General features: G+C 43.0%; 1 protein-coding gene across 6 annotated transcripts in view; it reads left to right on the forward strand.

The window, feature by feature from the left end:
* Positions 1-25,156, forward strand: part of opn4a (opsin 4a (melanopsin)) — a 119,836-nt gene that overhangs the window by 57,315 nt on the left and 37,365 nt on the right. For 5 of the 6 annotated variants that reach the window (XM_072583052.1, XM_072583054.1, XM_072583053.1 and 2 more), the window contains 3 exons: positions 3,713-3,861; positions 6,064-6,197; positions 17,415-17,618. In XM_072583052.1, the coding sequence (XP_072439153.1) occupies positions 3,824-3,861; positions 6,064-6,197; positions 17,415-17,618 (376 nt within the window). In that variant the 5' untranslated portion in view covers positions 3,713-3,823. The remainder of the gene's footprint in view (positions 1-3,712; positions 3,862-6,063; positions 6,198-17,414; positions 17,619-25,156) is intronic. The other variant, XM_072583051.1, reaches the window with a different exon arrangement.

Consider the following 25,156-nt stretch of genomic DNA (forward strand, 5'->3'; position numbering starts at 1 on the left):
AAGCACTGAGGATGTCACCTAGACAGGGGACGAAACGTCTGCAACACAAATTCCCAGCTCAGCGAACAGAACCACAACAATGAGCACCCGCGCTACAAATCTTCTCACAAACTTTGAGAAGACATTTTATTGGAGTGATTCAGTCAGAACCCAATAATTCTTCCTGCTGTAAGGATAGAAGGTACTGTAGCCAAATCTACAGATGACACTAAAATAGGTGGGAAAATAAGTTGAAATGAAGAAATAGGAAATTCACAAGTGGATTTGGATAGGTATAGGACTTAACTTGGCAGATGGAGTAGGTGTGAGGTTATCCATTTTCGTGAGAAGAATAGAAAGACAACTTGTTAATTAAACTGAGAGAAACTTCAGAATGCTTCAGTGCAGAGGGATCTGGGTGTCCTCACGCATGAATCACAGAAAACGATGTGCAGGTACAGCAGGTAATGATGAGGACATATAGAATTTTGGCGTTTAGTGCAGAAGGAATAGAATATAAAAATAGGGAAGTATTGCTGCAACTGTACAAGGCATGAGTGAGATCACACCTACGGTATCAGGTCCAATTCTTGTAGTTGCTTTGGAGGCAATACATAGAAGATTCACTTGATTTGAAAGTTGAGGGGCTTGTCTTCTGGAGAGAGATTGAGCAGTTTAACTTTATGCTCTCTGGAGTTTACAAGAGTGAGAGAAGACCTAACTGAGATATATAAGATGGTGAAGGGGATGACAAAGTAGACCAGAGAGGAAGTTTCCTCACATGGGGCAATCTAGAATGACGTTTTTAAAAAGGGGCAGCAGATTTAAACAGATGAAGAGAAATTACTTCCCTAAAAAGGGTCATGAATCTGTTGAATTCACAAACCCAAGATTATGGGGAGTGGGCAAGAAAATGGAGTTGAGGCAAAAATAAAATCAGCCATGATCATATCAAATGGTGGAGCAGGTACGAAGGAGTGAATTGCCTGCTCTTATTCCTGGTTCTCATGTGCTCATGTTCTTATGTTCTAAAAGTGGCAGGAACAGTTACATGTGCTTTCAACCCATACCCTGGCCACTGAATGTCAGAGACATCCTAACCTGATACAGAACACCAATTAACGTGCCACTTTGAAGACAGTGGTGTAATGGTAATCTCAATGCAGTCAAAACTCAGAGGCCCAGGCCAATGCTCTGGGACAAGGGTTTCAAATCCCACCACAGCAGCTGGTAGAATTAAAGTGCAGTAAATTCTGAAATTAAAAGCTAGCCTCAGTAAAAATGAATAATAATTTTTCGTGGAAACCTATCTGGTTTACTCTCGTCCTTTAAGGGAGGAAATCTGCCATCTTTACCTGGTCTGACTTACGTGTGATTCCAGACCCACAACGATGTGATTGACTCTTAACTACTCTCTGAAATGGTCAGTCAAGGCATTCAGTTTAAGGGCAATTAGGGAAGTCAACAAGTGTTGTCTTTGCCAACGACACTCACATCCCACCAAACAATAAAGTAGGAAGAAAGCATTGTTAGGCCCTATTCACTTCTGTCAAAACTGTCCATCACCCTTGAATCTTTCAAGGATGCAACAATAATACTCATTTCTTCACAATGCCCTCACTCCAGAACCCATAGATTTCTTTATTACAATGAGTGAGACCATCTATTCAGCTATTTTTTTTCATTTAATTTCCCTTCCCCTAGCTCACTGACCCAAAGCTACCTCCCCATTTTATTCCTGCATTCAGAGCTTTTGCCAATTTTTTTCTACTATCTCATCATGCCCTCTCAGAGCTCATCTTTTTCATGAGACCCACAACCTACTACCTTGACTCTCAGCCTGTATAGCGCTGATCGGCCAACCATCCCTTGCTGACTCCCACACTGGTAGATTTTATTAAAAGTTTCCACCCCTCTGATAGTGTCTTCCTCCTTTACAAATTTGCCATTGTCATCCAAATCCACCAAACTCACCAGTTTCTCTCTTACCCCTGCAAACTGCCATCCCACCTCCAACCTTGTTTTTCACTCCAAAATCCTTGACTATGTTGTGACTCAGTTTGTCACCATTCTTCCAGGAAGGTTGTATTTACTTGTGCTGCAACACAAGGGGGGCACATACTTAGTGTTAGAGTGTTTAACTGCTGTATTGAAACAAACAAGTTGGCTTGACACAGACAAGCAATACTGTAGAGTTCTGAACCAATTTCAACTTCCTATACGCACTTTAACTATCAACTGTTCCCTCTAAAATGTATTTCTGACAATTCAATGAATATTGAAGCATATAATTGCTTGATTGTGTTCAGATGATATTAATACAAGCTGAAACTAGATATCTTAGTAAATATTCATCTGTGTTTATTGTCACACAATAGATGATAACGCTGCAGAACAGCATGTTCTGAGCTGGCAAGACTCCAACACTTGACTATAGAATATTAACAGATAACCATTGAGATCACAGTGCTATTACTACTTGTCTCAGAGACCTATCTACTTTGTTATCAAATGTTGACTACTACAGTAGTCAGTTCATTTCAGTAAATGTGATGCTGAACATCCAATTAACTAAGAGACTGTGGGTGGTAATTTTTTCGATAAAAATCCATATTCATACACTCAAAGACGTTCACAGAATGAGGCCATTCAGCCCATTGTTACTCACTAGTCAACAAAGATCTAACTACACTAATCCTATTTTTTCAGCTTTTGGTTGAGATCCTGGAGGCTATGGCAAATAAGTGAACATCTAAATGTTGCTTAAGTGTTACAAGAGTTTCTGATTCAATCACTCTTTCAGGCAGTGAGTTTCAGACTTCCATTGCATTCTGGTTCAAAAGGTTTCTCACCGCCTCTTAAACTTCTCCCTCTTGCCTTAAATCTATGCCCTTGGTCATTGATCCCTCTACTGATGAAAAAGTCTCTTCTCATCCACCTATCTATGCCCTTCATAGTCTTATAGACTCCATCAAGTCTCTACGTTGGTTCAAAGATATTTGGACTATATGTCTTTATTAGCTGAGGCATAGAATATAAGATCAAGGAGGCTATTGCTGGACAAACTTCCTCTCTTGCTATGTTTATTTCTTCTACTATTCCACCCTGAGATCTATACCTGTGTTGGCCTTTTCCAATGTGAAGACTATCACAAAGCATTCACTCAGAACTGTGCCCATGTCTTCTGGGCTCCCACACACATTACCTCAAAGGTCACTAATGGCTTTTATTCTTTCCAGGTATTTCCCTTGCTCTTATTTTAGAAACCCCCATGGGTTTTCCTTTATTCTATCCAGCAATACTATCCCTTGTATTCTTTTTTAAGCTCCCCGGCTGCACTTTCTATACTCCTCTATTGGCCTCTACCACATTGAGACCTCAATATCTGCTGTAAGGTATACTAGCATTAAAATAAGGTTTACAATATCTGTCTGCAAGGTAACATTGAAGTAGTAAAGTATGTTTAGAAAGAACTATAAAAGAGAAAAATATAAACCCAGTGGCTGGGTTCCTTTGTGATGAATTTACTTGCACAAAGAGAATTTTTAAAAAATTTGATTTAAAATAGAAAATGGCAAGTTATAGACTGAAGATGTAGAATCACCTTTGTACATTTAGATGATGTCTGTAAGGAATTCTCTGTTTGCCCGGACCTTCCTCCATCAGAGTCTTGAGCTCTCTATATTTTGGGGGTGGTGTCTGCATGATTCATTCTTTCTTTCTCCAATTACAGGAGGAGTCGGTGACTGATGCCAATTACCATCGCACCTTTCCTACAGTGAATGTACCAGATCATGCCCACTACACAATCGGGGCAGTAATTCTAGCAGTGGGCATCACTGGCATGGTGGGCAATTTCCTGGTCATCTATGCATTTTGCAGGTACAAGCGCGCACCTCCTGCAGGCCTCATGTTCCGTTATGCACTCGCAATCTCCCCAGTACAATACAGTAATACCGTACAACACAGGAACAGGCCATTCAGCCCACCAGAGTCCTTGGTCCACAAGTGGGATTTTCCCTTTCCTGGATGATCTAAAAAAAATGATGGGTGGCATTTATATAGGAGTGATGAGGGTGTTGCCCACCAGTGGCAGAACCAGTGAGGCTCCTGTGGCACCTCATTTAAGGAAGGCCCCCAAAAATGAAGTGCCATTCAGGTTTTTGGCTGGACAATGATGGATCTTCCCAGGAACAAAGACTATGCAGGCGGAAGTCTTATCTACAAGAATTGCCGGCCAGTCAGAGGTTGCATCATGACTGGATTCCAGGAAACATAAAAAATAGAAACAGGAGGAGACCATCATTTTCAGTATGATCCTGGCTGATCGTCCGACTCAGTACCTTGTTGCTGCTTCCTCCCCATACCCTTTGATCCTTTCATCTGTAAGAACAACATCTAACACTTTCTTGCAAATATTCAATGTTTTGGCCACAATCGCTTTTTATGGCACAGAATTCCATAGGCTCCCCGCTCGCTGGGTGAAGAAATTTCTCTTAGTCTCAGTCCTAAATGGTCTACCCCATAGTCTTAAGCTATCTCCAATCAAAATGAAGCAGGTGAAGATGGATGGAAAGAGGTCAGAGGGTGGGTAATGTGAGGGACCGGGGTCAATGTATGGGCAGGGGCCTAGTTTTCAATGGGCCTCCTCAGCCCCAATGACAGGTCTATCAATCACTCACCGAGTGCATTTAAACAGAGGACTCAGGATCCTATAAGCAATGCCACACTGGTCCTACTTGTCTGACTCCATTCCCAAACAGCCTTCTTGTCCAATGCCAAGGTTAGTACCCAACGCCAACAGGATGATGCCCTCAATTGCCATGGGAATGTGTTGACCATGCATGGACTTTCCCACAATGTGGATTTAATTGGTGTGGAGGCCCTTGGATAGTGAACAGGGAGAAGATGAAAGTGCAGGTTTTGCACCTTCTATGTTTACGTGGGAAGGTGCGTTGGGACAGGAGTTTGTGTTAGTGGTTGATGAATGGACTAGGGTGTCCTGGAGGGAACGATCCCTGTGAAATGCAGACGGTGAGTAATGGGAAGATGTCTTTGGTGGTGGCATTCTGTTGGAGTTGTCAGAAACAGTGCCCTGCTCGCATGTCCACGTGTCCTCGCCATGCTGTAGTGTTCCAGTGAATCGCAGCGCAAACTGGAGGAACAGCATCTCAACTTCAGACTGGGCACTTTACAATCTTCTGGACTTGATATTGAGTTCAACACTTTCAAATTATGAACCAACTGCCATTCCTTCCGTTTCTATTAACTTTATTTGTTACATTCTCTGTCACCATGTCCTCTCTCCCCTTCCCCCACCCCAGTGGGAGTGTCTGTCCTTTCTAGTCTGGCAGTTAGACACACCTTTGTTCTGCTATTCTCGCATTCCGATCACTTCATCGGAACTATCAGCATCTTTTCTCCCTCAGCATTCAACTTCACCCCCTCCCCCCCACCTCCAACTCTCCAGTATTTCATAAATGCTGCCCCCTCCACACTTGAAGAGTCATCTAAACTCGAAAGGTTAGCTTGCTTTCTTTCCATGGGTGCTGCCTGACCCACTGTGATCACCGGCATTTTTTGGTTTCAGTACAGATTTCAGTATCTGCAGTAATTTGCTCCTAAATGAAGCACAAGGCTTTATTTCTGAAGCGACAGAATGGAAAAGTAGGAATGTTTTGCTAATGTGTAAGAAAACAAGGGGAAGGAAATAGAGAGTTATGTTAGAGTTGGATAAAGGTGGAAAGAGGCTCCAGTAGAGAATGAACAGGGACTGGTTGAATTGAAAAGTCTGTTTCTATGTTGTATATCCCTCATGTACTCCGATATGTAATCTTATGATATATCAAACATCTGAATAAATGCTCAAAAAGCAATGTTAAACTTTGGACAGTGACTGATAATTAGAGAAAGGAATGGAGTTGTAAATGTGTGGAATAAGATCCTCCCAGTCCTTGTAAAATGCTGTTTCTTTTCCTCGCCTCTGCGTTTAGCTAAATCAATAATAAAAAAGAAACAAGGCTGCTTTGAAAAGTGATATCGTTCCATTTAAAATTACAACTTTCCCTCTCTCTCTCCCCACAGAAGCAAGAGTCTGCGGAGTCCATCTAATACGTTCATTATCAATCTGGCCATCAGCGATTTCCTTATGTCAATCACACAGGCTCCAATCTTCTTCACTACAAGTCTGCACAAACGTTGGATTTTTGGCGAGAAAGGTGAATTTCCTCTCTCTTTCAGTCTTGTGATTCATGGTGTCATAGAGTCATAGGGGAAATAGACCCTTCAGTCCAACCAATCCATGCCTCCTTGGGGACCTACTTACTTTCCAATCTCTGCTGCATAGACACTCAGGGGTTTACTGTACAATAAAGACTGAGAGCTATGGACTCAAGCTCATTCTGAGGATGTGTTTGCTATTGACGCACCTTGATGTCTGTCCAGCTGTTTGAGTGGGTTAACCAGTGCAGTGTCCAGAATCTTGTTCAAGCACATTCACATTTATATTTTGCCTTGTCATATTTAGAACATAACACAGTACAGCACAGTACAGGCCCTTTGGCCCACGATATTGCACTGAGCATTTACCTTAATCTAAGATCAAACTAACCTACACATCCCTCAATTTATTGCTGTCCATGTGCTTGTCCAGCAGTCGCTTAAATGTCCCTAATGTCTCTGACTCTACTACCACCTCTGGCAGTGCATTCCATGCACCCACCCTCTCTGTGTAAAGCTCCTACCTCTGACATCTCCCCTATACCTTCCTCCAACCACCTTAAAATTATGACCCCCTCATCGCAGCCAGTTCTGCCCAGGGAAACAGTCTCTGGCTACTCACTCTATCTATGCCTCTCATTACCTTGTACACCTCTATCAAGTCACCTCCCTTCCTTCTGCTCTCCAGTGTGAAAAGCTCGAGCTCACTGAATTGCTCTTCATAATACAAGCCCTCCAATCGAGGCAGCATCCTGTTAAATCTCCTCTGCACTCTCTCTAAAGCATCTACAGCCTTGCTATAATGAGGTGCCCAGAACTGGACACACCTAGTGTGGTCTAACTAGGGTTTTAAAGAGCTGCAGAAAAACCTTCTGGCTCTTAAACTCAACCCCCCTGTTAATGAAAGCCAAAACACCATATGTCTTCTTAACAACCCTATCAATTTAGGTTGCAAATTCGAGGGATCTATGCACGTAGACTCCAAGAACCACTGTTCTTCTACACTGAGGAATCTTGTCTACAATCCTGTATTCAGTATTCAAAATGAATCACTTTGCATTTATCCAGGTTGAACTCCATCTGCTACTCTCAGCCAAGCTCGCATTCTGTCAATGTCCTGTTTTACCCACAACAGCCCTTGACACTATCTACAACACCACCAACCTTTGTGTTATTTGCAAATATACTAACCCATCCATCTCCTTCTTCATCCAAGTCATTTATGAAAACTACAAAGAGCAGAGGCCCAAGAACAATCCCTGCAGGACATCACTGGTCACCGGCTCCAGGCAGAATACTTTCCATCCACTACCACTTGCTGTCTTCTTTTGGCCAGCCAATTCTTTATCCAGACAGTCAGATTTTCCTGTATCCCATACCTCCTAACTCTCTGAATGAACATACAGTGCAGAAGCTTATCAAATGCCTTGATGGAATCCATATACACCACATCTGCTGCTCAACCTTCGTCAACTTGTCTCATCACATTCTCAAAGAACCTGCCCCTCACAAAGCCATGCTGACTATCTTTAATCAAACTATGTTTTTCCCAATAGTCATAAATCCTATCTCTCAGAATCCTTTCCAGAACCTTGCTTACACACTTATGGAAACATAATAATTCTGCTAATTTGTACCATGCTCCTCTTAAACAAAGGAGAAATTGAGGACTGCAGATGGTGGAGATCAGAGCTGAAAATGTGTTGCTGGAAAAGCGCAGCAGGTCAGACAGCATCCAAGGAACAGGAGAATCGACGTTTCGGGCATGAGTTCTTCTTCAGGAATGAGGAAGGTGTGTCAAGCAGGCTAAGATAAAAGGTAGGGAGGAGGGACTTGGGGCAAGGGGCACGTTGAAAATGTGATAGGTGGAAGGAGGTAAAGGTGAGGGTGATAGGCCGGAGTGGTGGAGGTGGAGAGGTCAGGAAGAAGATTGCTGATGAGGAAGGTGGTGCTGAGTTCAAGGGTTGGGACTGAGACACAGTGGAGGGAGGGGAAATGAGGAAACTGGAGAAATCTGAGTTCATCCCTTGTCGTTGGAGGGTTCCCACGACGGCTGGAGGAAGAGCGCCTTATCTTCGGCCTAGGAACCCTCCAACCACAAGGGATGAACTCAGATTTCTCCAGTTTCCTCATTTCCCCTTCCCCCACCTTGTCTCAGTCCCAACCCTCGAACTCAGCACCACCTTCCTAACCTGCAATCTTCTTCCTGACCTCTCCGCCCCCACCCCCACTTCGGCCTATCACCCTCACCTTTACCTCCTTCCACCAACGCCCCTCCCCCAAGTCCCTCCTCCCTACCTTTTATCTTAGCCTGCTTGGCACACCTTCCTCATTCCTGAAGAAGGGCTCATGCCCAAAACGTCGATTCTCCTGCTCCTTGGATGCTGCCTGACCTGCTGCACTTTTCCAGCAACACATTTTCAGCTCCTCTTAAACAAAGCTTTCCAATGGAGGGTTGGATGGATAAGTTTGACCCTATTATGACTTTGACTACTCACAGAGTGTGGCCCCTTGCATTAAGTTGCAGGAATGAAGAATTTGGTACAGGCATGAAGTGTCTAGTTTCTGACATGGACTTGTCCTTGGTATCTGTGCAGCACAATTGAGATCAGAACATGCTGTATTTGTACTTGTGTGACCTCATGGCTCACCACACTGTGCAGGGTTTCTTTTGCGTTGATGATATCATAGAATCTCTACAGTGTGGAAATAGGTCCTTCAACCCAACAGGTCCACACTGACTCTCTGAAGAGTAATCCATCCAGACCCATTCCCCAACATTGACTAATGCATCTAACCCATATATCCCTGAACACTATAGGCAATTTAGCATGACCAATTCACCTAACCTGCACATCTTTGGATTGTAGGAGGAAACTGGAGCACCCAGAAGAAACCCATACAGACAAGGGGAGAATTTGTGACCTCCTCACAGACAGCCACCCGAAGCTGGAATTGAACCCGGGTCCCTGGTGCTGTGAGGCAGCAGTGCTAACCACTGAGCCAGTGTGCTGCCCCAGGGATTCCATTCTGCCCTCACAGCTTCTTAAATTGCTTTCAAAACACCCCAAAGCAAATCACCTTCTTGACAGCTGCATAACTTGTTTCAGTTATTGACAGAGGCTGTTGAGGAGACATTAGTAGCAGATGTGGTTGATAGCTCTTTGTGGTGTTCCTTTTGATAGATTTATATATGTTTTTTATACATATATAAAAATCTATTCAATTCTCCCTACCACGTCCACCGTGACTTGTTCTTTAACCTCTAGCTCTCTGTGGGGCATCTTACTGGATCACGAATGCTGTCATGATCTCATCCTCTTGACCATTCACATGCTAGCATTGATGGTAGCTCCTGATAGGCCAATCAGTCAAGCCTATCCCAGCATCAGCTCCTCAGCACAGCTGAGAAACTAGAGTGAACAGGAATCTTAGGCCGATCTTTGCTGCCCTACCCAGAAGAGTTAGGGCTAATGACACTCCCTTGACTGTTTATCCAGCAAATTCTTACTTAGAGTCATAGAGTCATAGAGATGTACAGCATGGAAACAGATCCTTCGGTCCAACCCGTCCATGCCCACCAGATATCCCAACCCAATCTAGTCCCACTTGCCAGCACCCGGCCCATATCCCTCCAAACCCTTCCTATTTATATACCCGTCCAAATGCCTCTTAACTGTTGCAATTGTACCAGCCTCCACCACATCCTCTGGTAGCTCATTCCATACACGTACCACCCTCTGCATGAAAAGGTTGCCCCTTAGGTCTCCTTTATATCTTTCCCCTCTCACCCTAACACTATGCCCTCTAGTTCTGGACTCCCTGATTCCAGGGAAAAGACTTTGTCACTTTATCCTATCCATGCCCCTCATAATTTTGTTAACCTCTATGAGGTCACCCCTCAACCTCCGATGCTCCAGGGAAAATAGCCCCAGCCTGTTCAGCATCTCCCTATAGCTCAAATCTTCCAACCCTGGCAACATCCTTGTAAATCTTTTCTGAACCCTTTCAAGTTTGACAACATCTTTCTGATAGGAAGGAGACCAGAATTGCATGCAATATTGCAACAATGGCCTAACCAATGTCCTGTACAGCTGCAATATGACCTCCCAACTCCTGTACTCAATACTCTAACCAATAAAGGAAAGCATACCAAACGCCTTCTTCACTATCCTATCTACCTGCGACTCCACTTTCAAGGAGCTATGAACCTGCCCTTCAAGGTCTCTTTGTTCAGCAACATTCCCTAGGACTTTACCATTACTGCTAAGATTTGCTTTCCCAAAATGCAGCACCTCGCATTTATCTGAATTAAACTCCATCTGCCACTTCTCAGCCCATTGGCCCATCTGGTCTAGATCCTGTTGTAATCTGAGGAAACCCTCTTCACTGTCCACTCCACCTCCAATTTTGGTGTCATCTGTAAATTTACTAACTATACCTCTTATGCTCACGTCCAAATCATTTATGTAAATGATAAAAAGTAGAGGACCCAGCACCGATCCTTGTGGCACACCATTGGTCACAGGCCTCCAGTCTGAAAAACAACCCTCCACCACCACCCTCTGTCCTCTCCCTTTGAGCCTGTTCTGTATCCAAATAGCTAGTTCTCCCTGTATTCCATGAGATCTAACCTTGCTAATCAGTCTCCCATGGGGAACCTTGTCGAACGCCTTATTGAAGTCCATATAGATCACACCTACTGCTCTGCCCTCATCAATCTTCTTTGTTACTTCTTCAAAAAACTCAATCAAGTTTGTGAGACATGATGTCCCACGCACAAAGTCATCTTGACTATCCCTAATCAGTCCTTGCCTTTCCAAATACATGTACATCCTGTCCCTCAGGATTCCCTCCAACAACTTGCCCACCACTAAAGTCAGGCTCACCGGTCTATAGTTCCCTGGCTTGTCTTTACCGCCCTTCTTAGACATTGGAACCACGTTAGCCAACCTCCAGTCTTCTGGCACCTCACCTGTGACTATTGATGATACAAATATCTCAGCAAGAGGCCCAGCAATCACTTCTCTACCTTCCCATAGAGTTCTCAGGTACACCTTCTCAAACATTTCAAAGGCAAAGTTACAAATCACACAACACCAGGTTACAGACCAATAGGTTTAATTGGAAGCACCGGCTTTCGGAGCACTGCTCCTTCATCATTAGTTGACATAAGCGTGGAAGATGTATTGGGTATGCTAGAGGTTATTAAGGTGGACAAATCCCCAAGACTGGATGGGATCTATCCCAGGTGAGAGAGGAAATAGCTGGGGCCCTGACATATATCTTTACAGCGTCCTTAAATACAGGTGAGATGCCGGAGGACTGGAAGGTTGCTTATGTTGTCCCCCTGTACAAGAAGGGTAGTAGGGATATTCTGGGTAACTACAGACCAGTGAGCCTGGCGTCAGTGGTGGGAAAGTTGTTGGAGAAGGTACTAATGGATAGAATCTATATATATTTAGAAAAAAATGGGCTTATCAGTAGTAAGCAACATGGTTTTGTGCAGGGGAGATCGTGCCTTACCAACTTAATAGAGTTCTTTGAGGAAGTGACCAAGTTGATCGATGAAGGAAGGGCTGTTGATGTCATATACATGGACTTTAGTAAGGCGATTGATAAGGTTCCCCATGGTAAACTAATAGAGAAAGTGAAGTCACATGGTGCGCAGGGTGTTCTAGCTGGGTGGATAAAGAGCTGGTTGAGCAACAGGAGACAGAGAGTAGTAGTTGAAGGGAGTTTCTCGAAATGGAGAAAGGTGACCATTGATGTCCCATAGGGGTCAGTATTGGGGCCACTGTTGTTTGTGGTATACATAAATGATCAAAAAGGGCACTGTTGGTATGATCAGCAAGTTTGCAGATGACACGAAGATTAGTGGAGTAGCAGAAAGCATAAGGGACTATCAAAGAATACAAGAGAATATATATAGACTAGAGAGTTGGGTGGAAAAGTGGTAGATGGAGTTCAATCCAGACAAATGTGAGGCGATGCATTTAGGCAAATCTAATTCTTGAGCGAATTATACAATGAACGGAAGAGCCTTTGGAAAAGTTCATGGGCAGAGAGATCTGAGAGTGCAGGCCCATTGTACTCTGAAGGTTGCTGCACAGGTGGATAGTGTGGTCAAGAAGGCATATAGTATGCTTGCCTTCATTGGATGGGGTATTGAGTGTAAGAGCCGGCAAGTCATGTTAAAATTGTACAAGACATTGGTTTGGCCACATTTAGAATACTGTGTACAGTTCTGGGCGCCACATTACCAAAAGGATGGAGAGGGTGCAGAGAAGGTTTACGAGGACGTTGCCTGGTATGGAAGGTGCTAGCTATGAAGAGAGGTTTGGTAAGTTTTCATTAGAAAAAAGGAGATTGAGAGGGGACCTGATTGAGGTTTACAAAATCATGAAGGGTATAGACACGGTGGATAGAGACAAACTTTTCCCCAGGGAGAAAGATTCAGTAATGAGAGGTCATGCTTTCAAGGTGAGAGGTGAAAAGTGTAAGGGGCATACACATGGCAAGTACTTCACACAGAGGGTGGTGGGCGTCTGGAACGCATTGCCAGCAGAGGTGGTAGATGCAGGCACGATAGACCCATTTAAGATGCGTCTGGACAGATGCGTGAGTAGATGGGGAGCAGAGGGATACAGATGCTTAGGAATTGGCGACAGGTTTAGATAGTAGGTTTGGATTGGCTGAGGCTTGGCGGGCCGAAGGGCCTGTTCCTGGCTGTACACTTTCTTTGTTCTTTAGGTACTCCATAAACACCTGATGAAGGAGCAGTGCTCCGAAAGCTAGTGTTTCCAAATAAACTTGCTGGACTATAACCTGGTGTTGTGTCATTTTTAACTTTGTACACCCCAGTCCAACACCGGCATCTCCAAATCATTTCAAAGGCAGTTTCTCTTTGTCGTCAGAAGTCAGACTACACCAGTTTATTGCCCAACAGGTTTATTTGAAATCACAAGCTTTCACAGCGTTGCCCCTTCATCAGGTGAAGTGAACAGTGTGATCCCACAATGAGAGAATGACGTAATTGAGGGAGAATTGTTAATCAGGAGACTGGAAGAATTCCCCTGTCTCTATCGTAAGATCGTGGCTAGTTTGTCGATATGACAGCCTGTCAGTGAACATTAATAACCCTTATTAAGTACGTACAGGAAATGGTAAAACAGCACATCTGTTCACATCCTCTACACTCAGCTCCCAGGTCCATGTGCTTTGACATTATTGAGACCACTCCTCATGCACATACTCTATAGCTATTATTGGAGTAAAGGTCAAGTTAACTCCCTTACTCCACAAACGCTTTGATATTTTTTAGAAACTGCCTCAATCATCACCAGCACCGAGATATCTCGGTTTAATATCTCAGTGGAACAATCGTCCAACGATTTGATGCCATTGCAGTGAGGCCACGATGGGAGATTCCAGGGAATCGGTGCAGCCGACTGCAAACATTCCCCAGCCCCTGAGCTGATGCTCAGACAGAGATAGAGAACCGACCTGATTGATTATTTTGTTGAAACTTTCTGTGGAATGAAAACATTGTGAGTCTCAGGGAGTCGATCCTGTTGATCTCTTTTACTGTTCAACTCAGTACAGCAGGATCTGTATTTCCATGGGTACTTATAGATCTTCTGATTTTTCCCCTCTTTGACTATTCAGCCTCTCTCAGCTGATATCTATCGTTTTCACTGTAGTTCAGGGTTAGTACACCCTTGAGGTAGGAGCTATGGGTTCAAGATTCAAACTGGTCAGTGTACCAGAGCGGTACTAATGGAGTGCTGCACTGCCAAAGGTCTCAACCTGGATGAGATGTTAAACTGAAGCCCCGCTTGCCCCTTCAGGTAAACACTAAAGTTTCTACGGCCCCTTCTGTCACTGCTGGGATGGGTGAGGACTTCCCTATAAATAAGAAGTAACACCAACTACTGAGTCCCAGACCTGCATTATTCACATTGAAGGCTGTATCTTGCATGTGTCTCAGACCGCATAGCCTTTGAAGGCCCATTATTAAGAGATAATGAAGTGTTTCCATAAAATTCAAAGTGAAAAATCACACAGAATAACAAAGAATTTGGAGCACGTATGATTAGAGTAGATCTTTGCTGGTGTTTATGTTTGCTGGTACCTCCATCTGAAGATTCACAGCCATTTAAGTAAGGCAGTTCTTCCTCATCTCAGTGCTAAACAGCTGAGCTCTTACTGAGAGTGTGACCTCTAATCTTTAACACCCCAGCCCAAGAATATTTCCTCCCAGCTACTGCTCCAGCAAAACTCCACTGAATTTTCCATGTTTAGGTGAGATTATTGTACATTCTTCTTAAACTGCAGAGCAAATAAAATTAATGTAATCTTCCCAATATCACCTTATCCAACAGTCCCTCTATCCTAATGTCTTTATTGCACCCCCACCATCAAGCATATCTTTCTCTAGGTAAGGAGACCAAACTGTATGCAATACTTCAGGTATTTCACATTGGTCTCTCTTCAGTCCTATGCAATTACATTAAGAATGCTCTTATTTTATAGTCCCTTTGTAATAAAGGCCTTTAATTTACTGCAGTCCTTGTACAGGATACTAAGGTTCCTCTGACGTTACCTAGACTCTCTCCATTAAAAGAAATCTCTTTTTCAGAGAATCCCTACAGTGTGGAAACAGGCCCTTTGGCCCAACAAGTCCACACCAATCCTCCGAAGAGTAGCCCACTCAAAACCATTCCCCATGACTCTACATTTACCCCTGACTAATGCACCTAACCTACACATCGTTGAATTCTATGGGCAATTTAGCATTCTGTTTCAGATAGTAGCATGAGATCTTTTATTTCCACCCAAACAGACACCAGTGCCTATGTTTAACATCACAGTTGTGAAAAAGCACTGCCAACCATGCGGCACTCCCTCAGTGGGTCCAGGATGCCAGCACTGATGCCTGGGTAATGTATAACAGAGGACAGACTTTGACTAGAGTCATAGAATCATGTTGCATATCATTCTGATTTCAGATCCAATGACAGTTTGGTGCTCCCAATTATACAGTCAGACATTCTCCTTTTGGTTTTATTTATCTTTTCATGGGATGTGTGCAATGCCAACATTTGTTGCACATCCTGAATTGTCCTTGAATTGGCTGGGAATTTTGTAGCCATTCCAGAGGGCAGTTAAGAGTCAATGACTTTGCTGCAGGTCTAGAGTCACATTTAGGCCAGACTGGGTAAGGATGGCAGATTTCCTAAAGGGAAGGAAATGAGATATGTTCTATGATTCCTTATGTCTGAAACATCAACTCTCCTGTTCCTTGGATGCTGCCTGTCCTGCTGTGCTTTTCGACTGTGATCTCCAGCGTAGTCAGTCCTCACTTTCTCCAGGTTCTACGGTTGGTTTGCTTTCTCTAGGGAAGAAACCTCAGTGTGACTCAGATATAAGGGATCAGGAGTTTAAGAAGCAACAAGCCCAGGGAAAATCTTGCACTATAATATAACGCTCTTTGGGCTGGATTTTATATTGGACATCCAATTAGCAGCCGTCTCTTGGCAAGCCAGCCAATTAGAGGTGCAACCAGGAGGGCTCTGTTTTCAATCAGGAATTGAGACTGAGATGTCATGAGGTGAAGGGGTTTGGCCTCAAACAGGAATTTGGTCATGGATTGCAAATTTAAATGGCTCCTGCCCTGAGAAACTCTCTTCATTTTTTTATTGAAGGGTCACAAAAGTCAAACGATGAACTCAAAACTCATACACCTTCACCGGCACCATCTGCTGCTACCTGCAGTCATTCTGCCTTTGTACCACCTCATAATATGCACCTAAAATACTTCCACTTTCCTGCATCAATGCAGCCTTCCAAGGTAATGCCACTAGTTCTTACATTTGTGTGGGAGTGGTGCTGGACCAATCGATTTACAGCTAAACTCCAGCCGACAGAATGATACAACATACAAATCAGAAGCAGGAATAGGCCACTCAGCCCCTCTACTCTGCATTGCCATTCAAGAAGATCACGACTGACCTGAGTATTTCCTAATCCTGCTGATCCCTCTGCTTATTTAGAATGTATATTCCTCTGCCTTAACAATATTCAAAAACTCTGCATCCACCAAATTTTAAAGAAAAACATTCCAAATACTCATGACTGTGTCAGAAAACAAATCTGCATCCTGTATTAAAAGGTGAGCCCTAGTTCTAGGTTCACTCCAAAGAGGAAAATCCTTTCCACACCTACCCTGTCAAGACCCTTCAAGATTCAAGGTGTTTCAGACAATTCTCCTCTTACGACTCTAAGCTTCTGCAGACACAGGTCCCTAGCCTGTCCAGCCTTTGCTCTAGGATAACACACCAAGTTTTGTGTATTCTCTGAACTGCCTCCAAAGTATTTCTATCCTTCCTTAAGTGAAGAGGCCAAGACTGTGCGCAGTACTTTAGATATGGTCTCACCAGTGCCCTGAGGAACTGATGCATAATCTCCTGACTGCTGTGTTGTTTCCCCCCCCCCCCCCCCACCGCCATGATAAATTATAACATTCTATTAGAACTTGTACTTGCATTTTAGCTTTTCGAGATTTATGCACAAGGATACCCAGATTCCTCTGCATCACAGAGTTCAACAATCTCTTACAAAATAACATTTTAACAACATAGAAACAGGTTATTTGGCTTAACTGGTTGATGCTGCTGTTGATGGTTCCACATGCGTCTCCTTTTTCTTTCATAGATTTATTTGGCATCTCTTTAAATGCATCTATGCTACAACTACTCTGTAGGGCAGGGGTTCCACATTCTAATCACTCTCTGAATAAAGATTTTTTTTCTTTTCTTATATCCATATCTTATAACTTTGGACTCTTGGAAATATCTTACAGTTGTGAAATCCCACTGGACAAAAGGAGGCCATTTGGCCCACAGGTCTGTAGAGTTCTTTGAAGAGTGAATTTCTCTACATCTACTTATCAAATTGCTTCATAAATATAAAACCTCAATCACAGAATATCCACAGTATTCTGTTTTCATTATTGTTACAGTGGTAACCTACACTTACTGCCAATTCAAAGATCTTTGTACAAGAAATTCATTCAAAGTTCAATTGGAGTCACATTTATAATATTCCAAACAATCATTAAATCAACCCAATGTTAATCAGGCTGGAAGCTAGACATTAACCCTTTAACCAATGGCAATTCTTGCTGATGCTGTCCTTTTCCCCTTTCCCTTCAGGCTGTGAGCTATATGCTTTCTGTGGGGCTCTATTTGGAATCACCTCGATGATCACACTGGTTGTAATTGCAGCTGACAGATATTTAGTGATCACCCGGCCCCTGGCCTCCATTGGAATGTTGTCGAAGAAGAGAGCTATCTACATCCTGCTGGGTGTCTGGCTGTATTCACTGGGCTGGAGCCTCCCTCCTTTCTTTGGATGGAGTAAGTATCGTTGAGTAATGAAGTTATGGCAGGAATTGCTGACAATAGAATTTTTTAGAGCCTAAGTATTGAAATTCCTCACTCTTGGTTATTTGACATGTCTACCTTCTTCACTGGGCAGATAACTTGGTGGTCATTTTTGCTTAACCATTAGAGGGACCATGATTCTGCAGTGTTTGATTAAGCTTGTCTGATCACTAATCCATGTGCTGTTCTTGATTGCTTCAGCCTGTGGTTTCAGCTAGTCAGTCAAGTGACTTCTGACTGAGAAAAAATTTTAGAAAGGCACAACATGCGACTCCTCGCTATGAAGGCAAATCCATTGAAAATGGTGTATAGTTCTAAGAAGTTTCAATGATGTAAATAAACTGTTTGAATTTCAAACTATCCTTATACTACTCTAAGATAAACTCTGAGGTATGTTAGAGATACAGCAACTCCAAACATAGCAACTTCCATTCTGGAGACCCACTCACAAGAAAGCTAGGCTGTCTCTCTAACAAGATACCCTATCCACAATATAATTAGTACAATCCATGATCAGTGAAAACTAACATTCTAACAATCTAACAATCGAGCAGGATCAAATAGACTCATTTTCCTTTTCCCTGGACTGGCTTATCACTCTGGGGGAGTCAGGAAGAGCTGGGACTATTTCTGGGGCATGAACAAACTTGGAACAAGATGCTGCTGAGTTGACCTGGAGACAAGTTCCCTGATCATTTCAGTGGACAGGCTCTGAAGCTTGTAGGTCAATCTGAGGTCTTCTAGCTGTTGGGGAGTAACACCAAACCTGACCCTGACACTAACCCTGCTGACCCTGACCCAGACTCTCATGCTAACCCTAATTTTAATGCTAACCCTAACACTAGCCCTAGCCCTAACCCTAATCCAAACTCATCACTTTAACCAACTGGATTCCATCACAAGATTTCATTTTTTAAATCAAAATTAAACTTTATTGTATTTAAAGACTTTTAAAAAGCAAGCACTATTAACTCAACAATATGACTTACAACTGCCTATATTATTCTGTTATAAGATTAGATTAGATTAGATTACTTACAGTATGGAAACAGGCCCTTCGGCCCAACAAGTCCACACCGCCCCACCGAAGCGTAACCCACCCATACCCCTACATTTACCCCTTACCTAACACTACAGGCAATTTAGCATGGCCAATTCACCTGGCCTGCACATCTTTGGACTGTGGGAGGAAACCAGAGCACCTGGAGGAAACCCACGCAGACACGGGGAGGATGTGCAAACTCCACACAGTCAGTTGCCTGAGGCGGGAATTGAACCCGGGTCTCTGGTGCTGTGAGGCAGCAGTGCTAACCACTGTGCCAACGTGCCGCCCACTAATAATTAATGATTACTTAGAACATAGAACATTACAGCGCATTGCAGGCTCTTCAGCCCTTGATGTGGCATCGACCTGTGAAACCAATCTGAAGCCTATCCAACCTAAACTATTCCATTTTCACCCATATGTTTATCCAAAGACCATTTAAGTGTCCTTAAAGTTGGCGAGTCTACTACTATGGTCGGTAGGGCATTCCACGCCTCTGAGTAAAGAAACTACCTCTGACATCTGCCCTGTATTTATCACCCTTCGACTTAAAGCTATGTCCCCTTGTGCTGGTCATCACCATCCAAGGAAAAAGGCTCTCACTATCCACCCTATAGGCATTCACGGTCAAATGGTAGTAAATGAAAGTCTTACCTCTGAGAACTGAGGAGAATTAAGATTGTTTCTTGAGGTACACTTCTGCATGATCCTGACAGATGTAAGTCACTCTAAGTTACAGGAACAGTGCCAGAAGACTGGAGGACAGCAAATGTTGTCCCCTTGTTCAAGAACGGGAGTAGAGGCAACTCTGGTAATTACAGACCAGTCAGCCTTACTTTGGTTGTAGGTAAAGTGTTAGAAAGGGTTATAAGATTTCTAATCATCTAACAAGGAATAATGGGATAATCATCATGGTTTTGTCAAGGGTAGGTTATGCCTCACAAACATTATTGAATTCTTTGAGATGATGACCAAACAGGTGGATATGGGTAAAGTGGTTGATGTGGTGGATATGGATTTCAGTAAGGCATTTGATAAGGATCCCCATGGTAGACTATTGCACAAAATACGAAGGCATGGGATTGAGGGTGATTTCGCAGTTTGGATCAGAATTTGGCTGACTGAAAGAAGACAGAGGCAGGTGGTTGAAGGGAGATGCTCATCTTGGAGTTTAGTTACCAGTGGTGTACTGCAAAGTACAGAGCTAATGGTAAGATTCTTGGTAGTGTAAATGAGCATAGAGATCTCGGTGTCCATATACATCGATCCCTGAAAGTTGCCATCCAGGCTGATAGGGTTGTTCAGAATGCGTATGATGTGTTAGTTTTTATTGGTCGAGGGATTGAGTTTTATGCTGCAGCTGTACAAAACTCTGGTGCGGCCACATTTGGAGTATTGCGAGCAGTTTTGGTCATCACATTATTGGAAGGATGTTGAAGCTTTGGAAATAGTTCAGAGGAGATTTACTCGGATGTTGCCTGGTATGGAGGGAAGGTCTTATGATGAAAGACTGAGGGACTTGAGGCTGTTTTCATTAGAGAGAAGAAGGTTGAGAGGTGACTTAATTGAGACATATAAGATAATTAGAGGGTTAAATAGGGTGGATAGTGAGAGCCTTTTTCCTTGGATGGTGATGACCAGCACAAGGGGACATAGCTTTAAGTTGAAGGGTGATAGATACAGGGCAGATGTCGGAGGTAGTTTCTTTACTCAGAGGCGTGGAATGCCCTACCGACCATAGTAGTAAACTCGCCAACTTTAAGGACACTTAAATGGCCTTTAGTCTGGACACCCATCTCAATACCTCCTCGCTTACCTTCTGGTGCTTGTTTTTGGCACAAAACTCCAAGAGGATCGCCAAGGATTTTTCCACTAGCTGTAAGCGAGACAACCTTCTAGCTTCCTTCCCCTCAAGAAACTGAAACTTAGATTAAACCCTGCCCACAGTTCACGCAGGCGATGGTGATGCTAGCTTTTTCTTTGCTTATGGTGTAGGCCTAATAAACTTTCATTTACTTTGCCTACTGTTTTCAGTGAGCGGCACCACATGTAAATGCAAGCTGCACTTCATCCTCTCAGCAAATACCCACATAAATCCTTCAAATCTCCACCCTTCTCCATGAGGATGTGGCATGTTCTGAGATCTTTAGGTTAAGTACTTAAAACTAATTTTAGAAATATTTAAATATTTTTAAAAATTTAAAATTCCTTCAATGACATTTAAAAAAAGAAAGAAGCAGATTTTGCAATCCTTTAAATTCGTTTTGTTTTAATTCCCGCAAAACAAGATCCCTCTTTGGACTCCACTTCTGTAAGAATTACAAGTGTCTTTTCTCCTGTTCTTTAGCTAAGTAAGCTAACCTGCTGTTTTATTGCCTTTCCTTTAGGACAACATTGTTTAAATGTTTTAAGCATCCTAGAGTTACATCCAATCCAGGTTACTCATCTGTTTCCCAACCAGAAGCTCCATTTCTCTGCAGTCAAAACTTAAATTATCAAAATTACACTGAAGTATAATAAAGTCCCACTGTTTGTGTGTCTGCCTTTCACAAATCCATGCAGGGCATACACTTTTTCACCTTCTGCAAATCTAATCTTTATTTTTCCACCCTTTTTTAAAAAAAGCACATCCTGGATTATAAGTGCATTCCGTACTGTGCACAGTCTGCCATGTTTGTCATTTGCGAAAATTTCCAATTGTGACATACTTTGCCTGCATATTCCTTGCAAACAATAGGGCACTACTATATTCAAGAACTTATGAATCATGAAGCATGGACATTTGCAACACAGTAGCAGATAAATGAGCAGTTAATTTGTTCTGATGATGTTAATTGAAGGCTATCTATTTTGGCCTTGACCATTCTCTTCCCTGAAGAGTCATTTGTAATTGAACAGGCAGATGGGACCTCAGTTTCACAGTTCACCTATCGACAGAGCCTTTACTTATATAGCATTCCTGCAGAATCGCACTGAGATATCAGTCTAGATTGTACATTCTGGTCTCTGGAATCAGGGTTGGAACAAACATCCTTTGGACTTAGAGGCAGGTTGTGGCTGTGGAGAGAATGAGGGTAGAGTTTTTGCCCCAATATTTACCCCAGGATAGGTGCCAATGGCACCACTGCCCGCAAGCAGTGACCCGCCAGCTGTGGAAAAACCAATTAAGGCTAGTTGTTAGAAGCTAACTAGAATTTTCCAACTGTCTCCAAACCACCAGAGGTATCTGGAACTGGACCACATCTTGGACACTGCCACCCCGCAGCAGTCTGGGGCAGCCAGCAGTTGTGAGCACCTTGAAGCCATCTCCACCTCCCTGGCCATAGCTATCGCTGCAGGGCACCCTTTGGAGAGACACCTCCTCCACAATGGTGGCTTGGTTCTGGAGGTCGTCTTTTAATTTCGATCTTCTGACAGCTAGCAGAGGGCACCTCAAAATGGAGGCACTCCATCGATCTATTACCCAGACTGCCAGCTACAGTGCCTTCAAGGCTGAAGGCCCTCCTATTGGACGGTGAGATGAGCCTAACCACAGGACATCAACCAATTCAAGAAAAATTGCTCCCCTCACAGTTTGTGGTCACAAAACGTCTTTGACCCCAAACATCAGGTTCCTAGTTCAAAACCTGAAATCTTTATTTCAAGTATAAAGATAGAAAGTTCTGGAGAAACACAATCAGTCTGGCAGCATCTTTGGAGAGAGAAACTGTTAACATTTTGAGTTTGATATAACAATTCTTCAGACATAACAGACTCAAAATGCTGTGAATTGCTGGGAAACCAAGTATAGATTTGGCCCATTGAAACACTGTAGTACAGAGTTTGAGGCTTGGACGGGCAACAATTATGAATACAGGAATTATGGAGAAAAATGTCATGTCTACTTAGATAAATGTGTTATGTCCCTATTTTGACGTACTTCAATAGATATGAGCAATCTTTTCTAATGCAGCAAGTGATCAGGGTTCGGAATGTTCCACGTGGAAACAGGTTCAGTTGTGGCTTTAATAAAGGAATTGGATCATTATCTGAAGAGAAAAGATCCTGCCACAGGAAAAGTCAAAGGGAAGTTTGTGGGGGTGGGGAGGAGGGTGTGAACTGGCACGAGCTGGGTACTGACAGAGAGCTAGCACTTACTAAACGGATAGAATGATTCTAGTGAACCATGCCCAAGTTCCCAAAATAATTTTAATCAAATTAATGAAGGGGTCTAGAGCAACCCCACCCCATCCCACCCGGACAACAGCCAGGCTTAGGATGATAAGTGGCAAGTAACATTTGTGTCACACAGGTGACAGGCAATGACAAGGAAGAAACTGACCATTGTTCCTTGACATTCAACAGCATTACCATCACTGAACCCCGTGCTATCAACATTTTGGGGGCTACTATTGACCAAAAACGGGTATTAGGGAAATGGCTGGTCCTGCCACTGGTGTCAACTTCCTATGAGTTAATCAAAAGAAATCCTCACCCCTACCATGCCATCCATTGCACATACACAAACACAAACACAAACACAAACACGCACACGCAAGCACACACACACAAGCACACACACACAAACACACACACAAACACACACACACACAAACACAAAAACACACAAACAAACACACACCACTTGCCACCTTCACTTCCCATTGATGGACAATCAATGCAATCCTGCAAGGTATTCATCAGGACAAAATTAAATTGAACCCTCTCACTCCGGCCTCCATAGCTGCTCATTTTTCAAAGACTGTGAGAGTTGCCAGGTTACAAAATCACAGGGTCAAGACTGGTCTCGCCCTTGATCTTCAACTCAGTGCAGTAGTCCAGTGGCTACTGCAATGTATGCGCATCTGAAAACGGTTCCTGTGAAAATGGGCGAAAAATAACATTGTGGTTATTCAGTTGAAGTGGGGGCCATCGCTATTTCAACTGGCATCTGGTTTTGACAATGCTGCCTGTGGCGAAATAATTACACATTGTATCTCTGCAAAACTCAAATAGACAACTGCTCGCTGCTCAATCATCAAGTTCAGTGTTTAAGGTCAGGACAAGTATAAAAGGCACAAAGTGTTCTTTAAACAGAGGTGCCCTGTCACTGATTGAAGAACTGCAGGCAATCACCCCCCTGTAGGCTGACCACATGCAATCATGCTTATGAGTAAGTTCCCAGGGTTGAAAACACACAGAATGATTATAATCTGACCTGCCTGTGCTGCAATCACATGGCTGTGACCTTGAAGTGCACTTTGATGCTGTTAGTTGAGATCACGTCTCAAAATGTAGGTTGATCACTCACATTGTTGGGCATTCTGTGGTTCAGTTAACAGTACCACCTCTCTCAGTACCTGAAGGTTTTGGGTTCATGTCCCACTTCAGGACTTGTAGATGTGCACAAAAGTTGTGTTTATATCGTCACTCATCATGTGAGCCTTTCCTATGCTCCACAATATTCTCCAAGCGTGAAAGCATGTGAAGATGAAAAGCAAACTCATGTTGTGGATCTATTGAAGAAGAGTCGTACTGAACTTGAAACGTTCACTCTGTTTCTCTCTCCACAGATGCTACCAGACCTGCTGAGTTTCTCTTACATGTGTTTGTTGAGGATCTACTCGTTCCATTCAACTGACTCAGTTACTAATACTTTTCAGTCCAAAATCCATATTTGCTACATGGCAGGAGGAGCAGAGAAAATGAATTGGTCTCAAAGTTCAAACAAATCAATACCAAGTCATCAAACTTCAGACATATACCACTGTCATAAAGGAGGAAAATACAGAGAGGAACCAGAGTGAGAAACTCAGAAACTAATTGGCACAGCTTTATTAAAGCAATAAATTACAGGAATAGTTAAAGCAGTAATCTTTCTCCTTCAGATTTAAATCCAACTGCAATAAGAAGATCAATTCTCCAATTGTCAAGCAATTTTTCAATAGAATGAAGTCTGTCAGGAGCTGAGGACTTGTCAGCTTTTAGTTCTGATAGCTTTCTCAGTGTCCTTTCCCTGGAGATTGTATTGTTTTAAGTTCTTACCTACTTTTATTCTCTTGATTGACAATTATTTATGGGATGTTATTTGTATCTTCTACAATGAAGACAGATGCACTCTGTTCACATTGTCCACTATTTCCAATTTTCCATTCTTACTTCGACAGGCTCACTTTCTTAGGGGAGCGGCGTTCACTTCACTTACTCTTCTCCTTCTTGACTGTGATGTCATTGATTTGAACTGATGTGCCTTCTGAACAAGGCAGATCCCAGAATGGACTCTGGCTTGATAGATTATATGTTTCTTTTTGTTTAATATGGCAACCATTCACTGAAACAGGAGCACACAATGCTGAATTTTAATAATAAAATAGAAGTTTATTATGCAAAATGAAACAAAGTAAATCAAACCATCTAAATGTATTCACTGAATAGTTTGACATACACTTCACCATTTTGCATAGACTCAATGGGCCAAAGGGCCTCT

Source organism: Chiloscyllium punctatum, chromosome 13 (assembly GCF_047496795.1).
Source record: "Chiloscyllium punctatum isolate Juve2018m chromosome 13, sChiPun1.3, whole genome shotgun sequence".
Classification (NCBI taxonomy): domain Eukaryota; kingdom Metazoa; phylum Chordata; class Chondrichthyes; order Orectolobiformes; family Hemiscylliidae; genus Chiloscyllium; species Chiloscyllium punctatum.